We start from the raw sequence: 17,187 nt of genomic DNA, 5'->3' as shown, positions 1-17,187 counted from the left end.
TTTCATTGTATTCATTCTAAGCTTTAGAACTTTGTTTTGTATGTTTCTATATGCAATAAAATTAATCAATGACTTTTTATTATGCAACTTTAAAATTGTGTACTTTTATACCAGCCATATTGTATACCTTATCTCATTAACAATACATCGAATTCTGTTCCTACCAAACATGTCACACTCCGCATATTCAGCATGTCACATTCCGTATACTAAGCTTGTCACACTCCTCCATATACTCCTTATACTAAGCATCTTACACTACTCCGCATACTAAGCATGTCACACTCCGTATACTCTAATCATGTTACACTACGTATAGCATACTTCGTATTTAAAGCATGTCACACTTCGTATGGCATACTCCATATGACATACTCCGCATGGCATACTCCGTATGGCATACTCCGTATAGTATACTCCGTATGGCATACACCCTATAGCACGTTATGTATACTCCGCATAGCTAATCTCACAATCTGTTTGCCATAATCCGTTTCCTGCAATCAAACTTATGTTCCCACACTTCTTATAGGTTCAATGTACTTTGTATGTTTACGATGGATAAAAAAGTAGGAAAATGATGTGCTTGTCTTTTTAACCTGTTCTTTATGGTGTTTTTGTTTGATTTTTTTCGGAAACAATTTCAAGCAGTCATCTAATATATTGCAATATTTCACTTTAAGAACATTCGTTGGCAAACTCCGCATAGCTAAACCAAATTCCGTATAGCAGCTATATGGAGTATTACTCCGTATAGAAACCACACTCCATACGTCACATAGACACAGGTAGTGTCTATACAGCGAGGGCGAGAGGAAGCTTGATGGTGTAAATTGCTTTGACCGGTACTTTAATAATTAGCAAATGTAGTAAAAATCCTATTATTACTTTCTCGCTTGCGAGGATAGTTTTGTTTCCCAGCTCATAACTAAACAAAGTTGTTTTGTGGCTCAAGTTCTAAGAACAATCCTAATGCGTTTTTCTCTTGTAAGGATTTCAAAAGATTTCTTTTTAAAGAAATGGCCAAAGGCTTTCAGAGGTATGGGACCGAAAGTTTTCACATGAAAGTGTCTAGTACATAAATATAAAAAGTCAGTAATTATCATAGCCATGCATCATATTCCTTACGCCAGGAACAGCGGTAAATCAATTTTTAGGTTTTATGAAATGATCCGTTAATAGATTTAACCCTATTCGGTCCGGGGTTTTTAGAACATACTATGACCGGGGGGCGGAATCCGCCCCCTTAATAACTTCTTATAGGGTTGTTCAAATTGAATAAAACTTGGTACGCTTATAGTACATCATAAAAGGAACAAAATGGCAGAAATAAATATTTGCTTGCGTCAGCACATTTTCTGTGACGTCATCAGAAGCTTCAAATTTGTTAAAAATGACACTATCTGCTTATAATTTTAATTACTTTTGTTTCAGAGCGAATTTTTGCATTCTGTTTGAAGTTTCTGAAAGCTAAATAAAAGTTATTTATAGTATTGTCCGGTTTTTACGTGGATCGCATAAAAAATTGCCAAAAATTGTCCGAAAATCCTTTTCAGGTAAAAGCCGACAAAATCGGGAAATCGGATTAATCACGTGTCCAAATTATGCAAAATGATTCTTCTTAATAAAACAAAGTCGTGTTGCAAGTTTCAAGTTCTAAGGATAATCCTAACAGAAGTTATTAAATTTTCCCCATTATAAGGAATTCATAGAGATTTTTAGGGGTAGTTTCGACTAATGGCCAATGTCAAAGCCTCTGAAAGGTATGGGATCTAAAAATTCGGCATACAGGTGTCTAATAGATAAATATTGAAACTCAGTAAGTTTCATAGCCACATAACATAAGGAGATATTAAAAAAAAAACGTCGGGGAAGGGGGTGGAATCCCCCCCCCCCCCCCCCCCGACCGAATAGGGTTAAAATATATTGTTGCAGTGATGCGTAATTGACATTGACATGCAAGATGTTTATGCAGCCCCTGCATCATGTTTTGTTTCATAAAACATTATGATGCATCATTTTAGCTAAATTTGTTTTTTAATCGGTAAGTGACCTTTCAAAAAACTTTTTTTTATGATATAGGCAAAATTGTCATAATATTACTGATTCACTCCATTCAATTGAGTGAACTGAATTGTCTAATGTTGGCAAAAGGCTTTTAATTTAAAAAAACTACTGAAATTATGTCGTCGTTAAAATTCAAGAGCTCTAGATAGCTAGCTGCGCTGTCTGCTATAGCTAGCAACCTAGTTCAAGTGATATCCTGAGACAGCTTTACCTTCTCAAAGTATTATACTAATTAGGAAAATAATATTCTATAATAATATTTTTTATTTTTCCGCAAGATATTCGTCGTTAAAGCTGGAAAATATTAGCATTTGTGCCGCTGTCACCGGAATTTTTAACTCCCCTAAATAATGACTCCCCAGTCATAATATACTTGTGAATTGTTACCCCCTAGAGTGAACATTTCCCAGGAAATAATAACTCCCCTAGTTTATTTTGACTCCCTTTTATTTCTTTTTGGGTAAAACGGTAGAAACTCGGTTCAGTTACTAAATTTTATATGACCAAAATTTTACCCGATTTTAATGACCCGATCAAGATCTTTTCCTGAAATTCTTGCCTTGACTAAAAAATTTGTGAGCAAAACATTTGTTTGCATTTTTTGCGAAAAAATTTGTGCTTTGAACTGAAAATAAATTAAAAAAGATCTAATAGTATTTAACAATTTTTAAAGTGAATCAGCGGGAAGTGACAAAACTTGTGATAAAAAACACATGACTACAGAATATGAAGTACAGTAAATAATAATTTTTTTTTCTCGAAATCCTATCAAAGTTACATATTAAAAAAATTAGGAAAGAATAAAGACACTGTAACCGTTAAAGCTGCTCATAGAAATAGAAACCAAAATAACGTCAAAGTGTGTTAACCCACCCTTACATTCGAATACTGCAATAAACTTTAAAATATTTTAAAAGGTACTTTTCAATAACCAGTACATTTTTAACTCCCCTTTGCCTTTGAACTTCTCTTTGATAATAAAGGGAGTGTTCATTAACTGGGGGAGTCATTATTTACTAGGTTATTTCTACTCTAGGGGAGCATTTTCTAATTTATTTTGACGCCGGGAGTTATCTTTCACAGGGAGTTAAAATAATTACACCGGTCGCCATCTTTCACGGATATTAATAAATTCCTTTGCAGGGAGAGAATGTCATGTCAACTCCCAGATAATAATTTCGCTCACTTGGACACCAACTTAGATTTAATGAATACAAAGCGGTTGTTTTGTGTTGTTTGTTTTTAATATTTGTAACATGTACTAAAGATGAGCTTGTAACAGGTACTAAAGATGAGCTTGTAACAGGTACTAAAGATGAGCCTGTAACATGTACTAAAGATGAGCTTGTAACATGTACTAAAGATGAGCTTGTAACAGGTACTAAAGATGAGCTTGTAACAGGTACTAAAGATGAGCTTGTAACATGTACTAAAGATGAGCTTGTAACATGTACTAAAGATGAGCTTGTAACATGTACTAAAGATGAGCTTGTAACATGTACTAAAGATGAGCTTGTAACATATACTAAAGATGAGCTTGTAACATGTACTAAAGATGAGCTGGTAACATGTACTAAAGATGAGCTTGTAACATGTACTAAAGATGAGCTTGTAACATGTACTAAAGATGAGTAATTTCCAGATTCTACTCCTGGTATTAATACAGTGAATAAGGATGAGTTTGCTAATATAATCATGTAGAGCATTCAAACTTTGAATAATTTGTGTATGTGATGTGATGTGATGTGACCGACAATGCAGTGGTCGCAGATGGTGCAGTCAAATTGAGTATGAATGTCTTTAAAAAAAGAACCAATTTAAATAACGATTTATATGAAGCTACCTTAAGTTGATTAATTTTGACGAAAATTAATTTTTGGCGAATTTAACGAATTTCATTCATATTTACCTGCGAAAAATGCATTTTGGTGCCATTAATCGCCTTACTAAATATTAGATCTCTATGCAAACATACAGAGGATTTAGTAATTGATCAATTGACCAATTGGTGTGGAAACCTGATATAATTTTTCTTAACAGAACGTCTTAGAAGAGGTCAAATGTTTTGTTGAAATAACTATAGTCTCTTTTTGCCATGTGATTAAAAAAATTATTTAAAATATTTTTTTGCTGTTTAATATCATTAATTTAAAATTATTCTTAAAAGTAAAATCAGTGTTTTATATACACGAAAAGCAATCCTAATTTAAGGAAATTTCAATCTAAATATTTTATCAGAAATAAGTTGTTCATCATTGACATAAAAAATATTTATTATAAACATTTTGCAAATGTCATATAGGTGGCTCTTATATTTTTCGATTTTTCAAAACTAGCACTCGATACATTCTAGTCAATACAGATGTAACATCAACCTTTAAGCCTGAAAACCTTCAACAACTAGTATAGAGATTAAAATTATTAGGACTTTAAACTCAATTTCTAACAATATACATTTTTTTATCTTAAATTGTTTCTTAGCTGCATTCAGTTTTTTCCCAAGGAGTAATAAAGCTCTTTTTTTCAAGAGTTTCGAGCATCATATTTTCTATAAAGAATAATATTCACTGTAATGTCAATATTTTTTTACAAATGCTGTGGTACGAGAATATGTTTCGAATGTTTCTCCGTAATTTTTCCAATTTAGTGCGGCCTCTAATTAGTGCGGATAACCATTTCTGCAAATTTTGAATATTTTTTTGTCCTCTAAATAATAGTGCGGGCGAAGTATAGGGAATTTTAAAATCCCTCCTAGTGCGGCTAAGTTCAAAATTTCATCTAATTATGTTGCGGATTGACAAAACATAAATTTAGATTGTAAAAGGATCGTCTTCATCAAAATCAGTTACATCTTTAAGACGCTTGAAGCATTTTCCATGCATCTTTTTTAGAATGGCCCATTTCAAACTTTATTTTTGTGTGCTGACGTAATGAAAGATCTTTTTACCATCTCCTTTTTACCATCTCGATGTCAAGAGGAAAAGTTTTGTAAGATTCCTTTACCCAATCAATCATGACTTGGCGACTGGGTGGAGGAATCTGATCATGCTTTTCAATCAATTTTCCATATCCGCAATCCAGCAATTTCTTAAAATGGACTTAAGCGGCTTGTTCATGCAGACTTCGATTGGTTGGCACTTAAGAGTGCTGTCAGCAGTAATCATTAGGATATCTGATTCCTTCTCCACTAGATTAGCGTCAAGGTCATCACTTTTGTGTGCTGAAAATGTCTCTGAGAATAGTTTAATATGTCTTAACCGAATATCTTTAAACCAAATTTTTATTATCTCGTCGTCCGTCCATGGTGAATGTTTTCAAAAAACCTGCATTATTCAATATTGTCACCAGAACGTCGCACATTCTGACAGAGGAATAACCATATGCAAATTAAGGAATTATGGAATTTGAATCGTGAATTTAAATGCTTTAGCACGAAGGTAATATATGATTGTGTCTGATGTAGAAGCTTGAGTGGACGTGCTGGAGAGCAAATGATGGCTGACTTGCTGCACGAAAGATTCAACGAGGCATCGCCATTTAGCTTTTGCGAATTAGACTGTTTTGGTCCGTTTTTAATCAAAGTAAGGAGAAGCGAAATGAAAAGTTATGGGGTAATGTTTACTTGTCTACATAACAAAGCAGTTCGTGTCGAAATTACGAGTAATTTGAAAAGCGATACGTTTATTTTGGCTATCCGCTGCTTTATTGGCTGGAGAAGGAACGTGAGATATTTAAGGTGAGACAATTGGGTAAGTTTCGTTAGTAAATAACAATCACTTAAAACGACCCTTTTTGGTAATAAACCATAAAAAAGTACTTCCTAAGCGAACGGATTAAACATGAAATTTTAACCCGCCAGCCGTCAGTCAAATGGGAGGAATCTGTGAGAGATAAATACGGTCCGTCAGACAAATTTACCGAAGACACACGGTTCGAATTTCTATGACGAATCATTGAACGCCCTTCTCATCACAGCAGAAGCCATATTGAACTCCAGACCTCTAACTGTCGATACTCTCAGTGATGCAAATACCTTGACACAAATATCTCGATCAAATATCTTGACAATGAAGTCTGATGTCGTTCTACCACCACCTAGAGAGTTTCCAAGACCGGGTATTTATTCTGAAAAACGATGGCGTAGAGTCCAACACATAGCGAACGAGTTTTGGGTTAGATGGCGATAGGAATTTCTTCAACCCTTCAAAAACGCTGACGTTTAAACACGATCAAACTTAATTTTGAGATTGGAGACATTGTCTGATTGAAAGATTTAACCATGTTTACTGTTCAAAATCAATGGTCATTAGCAAAAGTTGTCGTGTCGTACCGGATAAGGATGAAATAGTAAATAATGCGAACCTTTGATTGGGGGAAATAGAGCTGTACTGCAGCGACAGATAACCAAATTAGCTTTAGTCTGATTCCCGACATTGGATCATGTTGTGTTGACGAACATAAGAGAAGCCATATGTTCCAGCCGTTTTTTCATTTCTTTGTAGAAATAGTCTCACCCAGATCATCCTTCGACTTCAGCCTGTCATCGACATAAAAATTATTTAATCGTGTTTCTGCTGCATCAACACCAAATTTGTCTTGATTATCTGAGGCTGTTTTCTTCAAGAGAAATCGATAAAATAGATAAAACAAACACTTTCAGTTTTTTCAGTACTTTGGCGCATTTCAAAGAGCATAAAAAACAAAATATTTAATAAGTTTTACAGAGATGGTAGATTCTTTGTTGAACTCGCTTCCTATAAAAAATTTAGAAATCCTTGTGATTTTTGAAAAGGGATTTACGGTTCAATGTTGTATCAGAGGTTACCACACCGTCCACTCACAATGAAATGCATTGGAGCTGGGTTCTGTCACAGAGACAAGAGCGACAGCGCTTGTTAAAGATAGGTATGCCATTGCAGTGAAAAATGGCGAGCAGACAGTTGGGCACATTCCTATGTTCCTATCAAAACAGATTCTAAAAAGATTCTAATCAAAGTATGCGGACCAAAACGAATTAAGTTCGATTTCCTTACACTGTTTTAGTAATTCAACTGTTGAAAGTTTTTATATTCGAATGAAAAAAGACATTCGAATGTTTCTAATCATCTGTTCACGAGGTCATTGCTTATGACCAAGATGATACTCGATGGACCTTAAACAGGGTGCCTGCTGAGCGTACATTTTAAACTTCGAACAAAAAACTCTTTTCTCAAAATGCAAGATAAAACATTGGCTAAATTTTTGTAAGCATTTGAGTTGATGATATGGACGGTAATTTATCTCCTCTTATTATTACCGCGAAAAAAATGGCCGAGATGGTTCACAACACCTTGTCAGGATAACACTACCGTGTGCGGACCCAACCAAAATGGCGATCAAAGTAACGCGCGAAGATGCTCCATGCTTTATTCTTCTATTCGAAGCAACGTTGTCTGCGTCTGCCAGCTAGGCTGTAGCTCGACCCAAACTTCCATTTCTTCCAGAATGCCAAGAGTTTTTACATGTATGTTTTTAACCCAACCGCAACACTACTAAAATACATGCTGCTGAGTTAAAAATATTGTTGTGTATTTGTGCACAAATACTTACAGAAGAGGAAAGCCACACATAAGACAAAGTGGCTATAGATAAACTCCGTTGTTTACATTTTTAGTGGTAAGCTCTTTCGGCTCTGACATTTACGCGGCAGGAAAAAAGAGCAGGTGCTCTAGGTCAAGCAAAGTAATTATCAGTCCATTTTGTCACATGAAATGAAGGCATTTTTAAAGGTTACTACGATACTTTTACAATTGGGCGTCATATAATAGAAATTAAATTCATAATTAAGAAAACTTTCTCCTTAATTTTTAAAAGTTCATCTACTTGAAGAAACAAGCTTTGTTAATTCAACGTTTTTGCACTTGTGCTTCTTCTTCGATGTCTTTTCCGAGTGCACATTAAAAACGCCAAAATACATGATGGTTGCATGATACGTCACAGAATGGTTGTGCATGCCGAAAAAATCTAACTCCCTGTGATCGCTTGGAATATTAAAGCAATAAAGTTATCAATGTGGCATGATTATCATAAGTTGCCAGCTTTTAAAACTTGAAAATAAGAAATCATGTCGTCTTCAGACGTTTCTGATGTTGATTGTCAAGATCAAGCTCTTGGTTTCCAGTTTGAACCTAGGAAAACTCTTAAATCATGGTCTGGGAGTGAATGGGTATATTACGAAACAGACGAAGATGTGGAAGAAATATCTTCCAATTTAAGAACAAATCTCCGGTAAGCATGTGTTGTAAGTGTGGAAATTGTAAATTACAGCCCACAGACGTGAATGCATGTGCTGTCATGAACTCGAGTCCTTCGATTCATACGAGTTGAGTGGTATATACGTTAAAAATAATTTTTTTCGAACAAGTTATCGTTACAGTACAGTCCAGATGTAAGCGTACGCGTACGCTCAACTTGCAAAAATAATTGCTTTCATTAAAAAAAACAATAGGATAGCGAGTTCCTTTCAAATTGCGCGAAAATAATTGCTTCGTGTTAAAAACAAAAGCATAGCAAGAAACATTGTTTAAAAACAATACTCTGCGCAAGAAAAAATTAAACGCGAAGGCCATTGAATTTTAATTTTTTAACAACGAAACTAATTATAGTAACGCGATTTTAATCTGATATATTTAAAAAACACAAGCTCTTTTAAAAAACAACAAATCCTATGATCTAAATATTTTAAAAAAACTAATGCTACTTTTAAAACTTTTAGTAATATTTCTTTATCGTCGAAATATATTTTTTAACATGCGAAACTTTTAAAAGTTCTTTTTATAAAAAGCAAAGTTTAGCAACGCGAACGAAAAAACCCTACGTTAGGGACTTTTCCCTTCGCGATAAGATTTCGAAAACAAATTAAATTTCGTTTTTAAACTTTTAAAATGCGATCTAAAAAAACATTTCTATCGCCGTTTTCTGTTTTTAAACTTTTAAAATGCGATCTAAAAAAAACATTTCTATCGCCGTTTTCCGATTTTAAACTTTTAAAATGCGATGTAAAAAAAAAAATTTCTATCGTCGCTTTTCGTTTATAAACTTTTAAAATGCGATCTAAAAAAAACATTTCTATCGCCGTTTTTCGTTTTTAAACTTTTAAAATGCGATCTAAAAAACATTTCTATCGCCGTTTTCCGATTTTAAACTTTTAAAATGCGATCTAAAAAAACATTTCTATCGCCGTTTTTCGTTTTTAAAGTTTTAAAATGCAATCTAAAAATACATTTCTATTAAAATTAACGTTTCAATCTTTGTAATGATATAATAATTTCTATCGCTTAAAAGCTTTATTTAACCCGCGCAACCAACAATGCCTTCTCGCTAGTTTATTTAGTTTACACGCAAAACATTTGTTTAATAAAACTATTAAACAATGGCTCTTCGTGTCACATTGATAGAGTTGATAACATATGCAATTATGCTATTGGGAATAGTTATGTTAACACTATTTAACAATAGTTACGCGCAGTTATAATAAGCTATTTTTTCTTCAATAATCTTTTGTTTATTACGCGCAAGTTAATGACTTACAAGACTCGCAAGATAATTAATAAGAACAAAAGACAAACAACTACCGCCTCCGAGAAAAAGGTGTGAAACTTAAGCGTACGCGTACGCTTACATCTGGACTGTACTGTATAAATGTAGTCCTGGAAACTAAGTTCGTCAGTTATATATTAATTGGATAATAATGTACGTATATTTTTAGAATCTTGGTGCATATATCCTACATAAATTTCGCACCTACTATACTGCTAAAAGAAAATCTTTGGACAGCTTTGGTTAGGATGCATGATCGCAAAAGTTCTTACCTACCTCCAAAAGACAATGTCTCTAACAAGTGAGTTTCTTACTAATTTTAGTTTTAGAACCATAGCTACTCTGGTGTCGTAATATCATAAATGTATTTATATAGGGCTTACAGATACGCAGCTTATCGGCAGTTTACATGGTGGGTTCATGTCCATCTTGGTAAGTCGGTAAGAAGAGTTATTCCGTCATGTGTCGTTAATAAGATACAGGACACATTTCTTGCACCTGGTAACATCTATACACTGGCTTTAAAAATGGGAGATTGTTGGACGAAAATGAATTGTCTTGGGGGCCACAATGTCCAGAAGATGGCAAAAGTAAATGAATAAATAAATAAATATGTTAGGAAAGTCTTGAGTACTTCGTTGAATTTTCTATTATTTCTTCTCGTTCAGGTCGTTCTTTGGGGACGTTGTACGTTTTTGATCATTTTGGACACTCTATCTCTATCAATTTCTCTATCAACTGCCTGATAGTACGAACTCAGAGCAAATTATAATTCTTTTTTTTTATGACCTTTTTAGCAACAAAGCGTTTTGAACATCAATGCCATGAAATTTTAAATTTAGGCTTGTAAATGCCATCGCAGGATTTTCGTTTTTTAACAGCCTATAAAAAAAGATGAAGTAACAACGGAAAGTTAGGTATTAAAATATAGATGACGTTTTAATAAACTTTACCTGTCCCCGATTTATGTTGAGATTATGATCCAGTGCAGCTAGTTCAACCCCCGCAACCATTTTTTCTTGCTAAAAAAAAATGCTTTTGGGTAAGTATATAACAAATCTTTAATGCATGGAACACTTCTGATGATGTTTTCATTCAGCTTCCTGATATCTTTAACAAATTGTGCATTCATGACGACATTCTTAAAAGCTTTGTGGGCAGGTGAACCTGGCATTAACCAATTTCTGCTTTGAGCCTCTTCAACAGAATACTTTTTATGCTCACATTTACTGTGATAGATACCAGGAAACGAATGTCGATTAAAACATTTGACAGAAAGAGCGTGCGGCAAATATTTCTAACCATTTTGTTGCGTAACTCGCTCGATCTTCGGCATACTGGCAGATTTTCCGTTTTCTAATGGCTGCCAAGCATGCTTTCATTAGTAGTTTTTTGACTTCTGTGACTGTTTTGTGGAAATTCTGATGTGAATTCTTTAATAACATATAGTAAAGACTTATTTGAAATAAACTTTTAAAAGCATCGTAGGTAACCTTGAAGGACTTTAAATGAATTCAAATAAATCAGGCAGAAGGCACCAGTCTACACTTGATAATGGCTTTATAACCTCAGTGATGTTTCCGTAAGAAGAAATCCATAGGAAAACACCTCGCTTCACCCAAAATCCCAGCATCTTTTTTCCTGCCACTCAATGCCTGAGCCAAAGAACTTACCGCTGAAAAGTAAACAAATAACGTCAAGCTGGAATCCATTATAATTTTTTATTTTCTTTAGATTATAGGAAATATGATAAGATAGCTAGCTAGGTATGCATTAAATAAAATACTATAAAATATCATTTTAGTGTATCTATATTATAATAATAATACCTGTATACGTCTGTCTGTCTGCCAGGCAAAATAGCACCGCAAACAGCGAGAGGCACATAATGCGGTAAAAAAGAACAGGCAAACCCGTGAATTTTTCCATGCACAACCTTCTAGTATATATATAATTTGTTTCTTTAAAGTAGTTTGTTTTTTAATTGTTGTGTTCCCTTATAGCTTTCTTTAAACAAGAATTTTATGTAAACTTGATTTTATTAAACCAACCCCCCTACACAGAAGTTGATTTTACTATATATTACTATATATTAATTAGTCTGTATGATGTCTGCCAATGAAGAAGAACTAGATGGAAGTGATGATGAAATTCAGGTGACTGCAAAGGAAGTTTGTGAGCAGTTAACAGAGGTAAGAATGTTGTTTTTGTTGTTGTTGTTTGCTATTTTAGCTCGTATGTTGTGCACAGATCTATCCAATGAAAATAGGGTTTTTATTTTATTTTCCAAGTTAACAAACGTCAAATTCGCAGTGCTTTGAATTATTTTAGTTGTGTTTATCAACATGGCCTCAGTGTAAACAAATAATTATGAACATATATAGCAGAAGTGTTTTAGGAGAGGTTACTTAGCTCAAAAATTTTATAAACTGTAAAATCTACAAATTGACCAAAAAATTGGACATTTATATAATTTATAATTACTTTTACTCAAACATTCCTGACAAATTACAACTAACCACACATATTTTGCAAAGTAGCTTTATTGTGTCTGGATTGGAAATAAATTTCTTTCGAAAGATGGTAGAATGTGTGCTAATGTAAACATTACTCCCAGGCTGAAACTGCTGTATAGTAAATTTGGAATGATGTATATAGCATAATTAATTTACTTTTCAAAATTGTGGTTGAAGATTCCACCTTGGCCCTATAGATCTCTGCACCTACCATATGCTGAGTTCCATATCAGCATAATCGTATGTTAAAGGAGCCCTGCACACAAAGTTATGATGGTTTCTTGTCACATTTTACTGGTTTGTGTTCACAATAGGCATGATGTTTTGTGATACACCTGTTTTTAGGCTTGGTTAAATGAAAAATTTTCACCTGAGCTATTAGAGACTAAAGTAGAGTTAGTTGAATGCATGCTGGCTCAAGTAAAAGAACTGGTGAGTTTGATACATGTTAGTCCTTTTTTATATTTAATTATGTAAGAACACCATCCCTTGTCTTATAGTTTGTCCAGAAAATAGGTATGTTTGTATATGCTAAATAGCATAGGCATTTGGATTATATTTAAAAATATTCCCAAATACCAGGGATACCATTTTATGAAAGCATCAGCAAGATTTAATTGATAGTCTACAGTTTAAGGCAGGGAATTTAATTTTGATATTTTTTTGTATATTGTGTCATAAATAATAAATTTTGTTGAAAAATTTGTTACATGCTTTACAATTGTGGAGTGAGATAATAATCCTATTATAATGATATTTTTCACAGGAGAATAATTCCACAATAAAAGATAAGGACCTGGAGACTTCTGTACAACAAATTGAAGTAGGTTTTTCCCAATAACTTTCATCATTTTCTCTAATATTAATCAGAATGAAGCAACTTATATTTTCAATTACAGCTTGAACGAGTAAAGTTTGTAATAGCAAGTTATCTCCGTGAAAGGTTAAAAAAGGTGAGACCCTTGCCTATTTTAATGCACAGACTACTTTGGCCTTTTAAAATAAGAAATACATATCAACATTTTATAGATATTAACGATATATAATCCTTTTATGTACCATTGAAACCATAAAAACTTATTAATTCAACCAAGGTCAAAGAATATGCAAAAGTACAACTAAAGTTTTCTCACGATCTTTTTTATAGCCTGACATTACAGGCACTATTCAAAGTGTTAATATTTACTGATTTTTCTGGGAGCCGTTTTTTTCCATGTATAACAATGAACACAATATATATGTTCTTTCTCATTGTCAGATCTTCTAAACATTACAGTATCAATTAAAAAATAAGGCAAATGTTAATACCAATCTGAAAATAATACAATTTTATGATTAGTCACTCAATCTCAGAATGCAAACAAATATACATATTTGGCATGTTACTTAATTGAAGTATTTTTTATATGTAGATAGAAAACAATGTTATTCATGTACTGGAAGAAGAAGCGAAGGATCAACCGTCTAAGTTATCTCCCGGAGAGTTGAAATTTGCAAAAGAGTAAGTAAGAGCACTGTTGTTTCGCAACACTTGACATAAAAACCGGAATGTCGAAGAACTTTCATGAGGTTTTGCATCTGAGAAAAAACTACATGAAAAATATTTTTATGAGTTTTATGACTATTAGTTTATTTCCCATGCACGTTTTTGTTCGAAGAGCAACTCGTTTATAAGTAACTGAACTGGAATTGAAAAATTAAACAGGTTCAGTTCTGGACTGATACTAGGCACAAAAGACAATAAGTATTTGTTGCGAAAGTAGAAAGAGGCACGCTTTCAAAACAAAAGAAATAAAACTCCTAGAAAAGAATATTACCATAACGTCTTTGTTGTATCAATTTATTTCAAGAACTTTCTTTTATGCCTTTTCACATAAACTATGAAAAATATTTAAATAAAATTAAAAAACTATTAAGCAACTTTAGATCTAGTAAAAATAAGCAACTTGAAATCTGACATATGTTGCTTATAAATAAAATTGTATACATTATATTGGAAATTCCCTCAAGTCAACAAGTATACTGTAATGTTGTTTTGACGTATTATATGTTTCAGATTCGCAGATAATATGCAAAATCATTTTAATAAACTTGCTCTACAACAAATGCCAGCAAATATGCAGACCCTTGATCAAAAGAAAAACAGTAATACTTGTTGTTGTTTTTTTGTTCCAAGTTTGAAGCTTTTTTCTTTATCCATGACAGATGTAATGACCTCCTTAACCCCATCGGATAGAATTTTAGTATATATATTTTATGTATTATAATATAATAATATATATATTATCTGACAAAATTTTCTCTATTTTTCACCTTACTTTCTAAAAATAAATTTTCCTATTTTCAAATTTGGTATTTGTGACACTGTTGGGTGAGGAATATTTGTCTGATCAGGCATTGGTACATTAATGAACATAGAAAAATGCTCTTATATTTCTATATAAAACTAACTTTATGATTACTTCAGTTCCGCGTCCTAACCTAGACGAGTACCTCTTCATTAAAGTAAACAGCAAACAAGAGCAAGTCCTCATTGACCCAGAGTAAGTATCAACTCATTTTGTACCTATATTGAATTTATTATGACTTTGTTGTTTCATATATTATAGTAAACTAGTTGTAAGTCCTATCGGATTATTTCTAGTCGTATGTTGTTTTTAGAAAATGTTTATAACTTTGATTAATATGTCATTTTTAGTATTCAATTCAACAGAACTAGGGATCGAGTCTTACCAAGTGTGAAATTTTGCGTCCGCTATATTTTTTTAAAAAAATTAATGTGTGTTAAGGGGAACTCCAGCAAAAATCACGTTTTTCTTTTTTCTTTTATCTCAGAAACGCATGTTTTCTTTATTTAAAATTGTTGTACTATAGCCTTTGCATATTCAATTTGTTTCTCATAAAAAAAAAACATACAGACTCGATAAGCGCTTCATCTTTAAAATAAGGTTAGCTGTTTTGTGTTTGGATGTATCAATCGATCATAGAAAAAGTTAGTTTTTCACAGAATTTCGTCTTTGAAAAACAAAGAACTCAAACAAAATAGCTCAAAAAATACGTCGTGTAGATCTACCAAGCGATCAAAGTTTTTATATTTTTTCGCGCACTTCACAGATAGTTCTTTTAAAAGAGAACTTCAGGAAATAAGGTTCCATAAAATGTTGCCAATTCATCAAAATGCCTTTTTAGCTAGTCAACACGGTTGAAGATTCTCACTTCTTTTTTCTTTCAATTATTTGTACTTGTCACCACAACACAACCAAATAATGTCTTGTATATTTTTATAATAAATAGCAGAACATTATACCAATTTCAAGTACAAACACGATAAAAAAGTTATCTAGTTAAACATGTTTTTTCCGTAGCGCTCGTCAGTATTTATCCTCTTTTTTTTGATGGAAGGACCTGCCGGATTCTTTTAGGGGGTAAATGTGCCCATTTTCTTAGCATTATTTCATCGGCGCTGCTTTCAATCTTTGTTACTGTTTAAGGGTGCATGCAATGCAGATAACGCAGTTTCTAAAACTGCTTTTGCAAAACAACCACTTATGAATCAGTACCTTCTGTCAGGCATGACCTGCGATAATGATAAGAGTGATTTTCATTTATTCAATATTAAAACCCCCGTTTTACCAACTTATTACGACGCGCGAACATTATTCGATCTTTCGATAACGCATTTCAATGGTTCTCCATCACGGAGAATGTTTCAACGTTACATAAAATTTGTTTACATTTGCCGGTTAAAAAGCGTGTGCGGAGGAAAGATATTGCTGAACTGTGAAATAAAAATAAATTGACTTGTAAAGTAGGAAATATTTTTTACTGAAGCAAATTATAAATTTTTTTGACGAAAAGAATGTAAAAAAAGCGGAAAAAAAAGGAAAAACTTCGCTTTGCGTAAGTAAAAGACACCTCGTCACTTTCTACATCGTTATTATTTTCTCTCTCGTGAGACACGTTTTGCTGTGGCTTTGTAAAGTCTTTTTCATGAAGAGAATTATCCGATTCTAAGCTTTCTAAGTTATAATCTTCGTCATTATTACAAGACATCTTATCAACAAACAATGTAAAAATAGGTAAACAAAACTTATAGAAGGCGAGCTGCCGAAACTTTCTGCACAATGTGACGTATGCTCATTTATTGAGAGCTAATCCTCGCGGCTTAACACGACCTTGAAAATTATTTCGTGTTTCGAGACTCGGTAAAGGTGTAAATGAAGATTTTTAATATCTGTAAAAGGTTAATTTTAATGTACTTATGTGTTGTCTTATCAAAATAACAATTTTTCAACAACAACAAAATTTTCACTGGAGTGCCCCTTAAATGCGAAAAAGTTTGATCGAGTTATTGAATACCTTTAATAAAAATCAAATTTAATCTAATTATCAAATCGAAATTTAGGGAAGAACCTTACACGCTCGAGGTGGATTCACAACATATTGTTCGATATAAACCAATAGCAGCATTCGTGGAGGATGGAACAGTTTCTCTCATTTAAATACATCAAATTTATCAATCGTCACTGTGTAAGCAGTATACCTACTGTTGCCTACTGTGTGAGAACTCAAGATGGTATCTTCAAATCATTCAATTATTGCGGTGTATTTTTGCGTGGAAAAGCGTATCATGAGTATTTATAGCTAGTTTTTTGCTCTCACATGTAAATAGTTTGGAAAATATTTATACTGTTACAAAATATATATGACATTGCGTATAAAAGAACTATCTCATCTTTGAGCCAAAAATAAAATAACTTGCTTTAGGCCCTATACTCTTCCCCATCACACTTTGTCCTCATTTAGTAACCTTCTTACTCAGACTACGGAAAAAGTCTTTTAGAAGCATCTAAGAGTTTTGCGTGTCTGTGTTAACTTTACTATTGACGAATATGATACAAAGTTTAAGTTTGGGTTCGCAAGGCCGGCAGTGTATCGGTAAAAAAATTGTGCAAACAACCAGGTGAAAGCAAATGTCTTTAATACCATGTATTCTTAGTAATCGAAGGCTTGAACTGAAGTTGTG

General features: G+C 33.1%; 1 protein-coding gene across 1 annotated transcript; it reads left to right on the top strand.

Moving 5' to 3' along the window:
* The first annotated feature begins 7,609 nt into the window (after nt 1–7,609).
* Nucleotides 7,610–16,887, top strand: LOC130645251 (DNA replication complex GINS protein SLD5-like). Its single transcript, XM_057451178.1, has 11 exons — nt 7,610–8,334; nt 9,815–9,946; nt 10,022–10,077; nt 11,746–11,837; nt 12,507–12,593; nt 12,928–12,984; nt 13,061–13,114; nt 13,574–13,662; nt 14,218–14,306; nt 14,629–14,704; nt 16,567–16,887. Exons 1-11 carry the CDS (start codon nt 8,171–8,173, stop codon nt 16,661–16,663), a joined length of 993 nt encoding a protein of 330 aa, XP_057307161.1. The 5' UTR covers nt 7,610–8,170; the 3' UTR covers nt 16,664–16,887.
* The last annotated feature ends 300 nt before the right edge of the window (nt 16,888–17,187 follow it).

This window comes from Hydractinia symbiolongicarpus, chromosome 5, assembly GCF_029227915.1.
Source record: "Hydractinia symbiolongicarpus strain clone_291-10 chromosome 5, HSymV2.1, whole genome shotgun sequence".
Lineage (NCBI taxonomy): Eukaryota > Metazoa > Cnidaria > Hydrozoa > Anthoathecata > Hydractiniidae > Hydractinia > Hydractinia symbiolongicarpus.
Note: the sequence above shows the minus strand (reverse complement) of the source record. Positions and strands in the feature narration are given on the sequence as shown.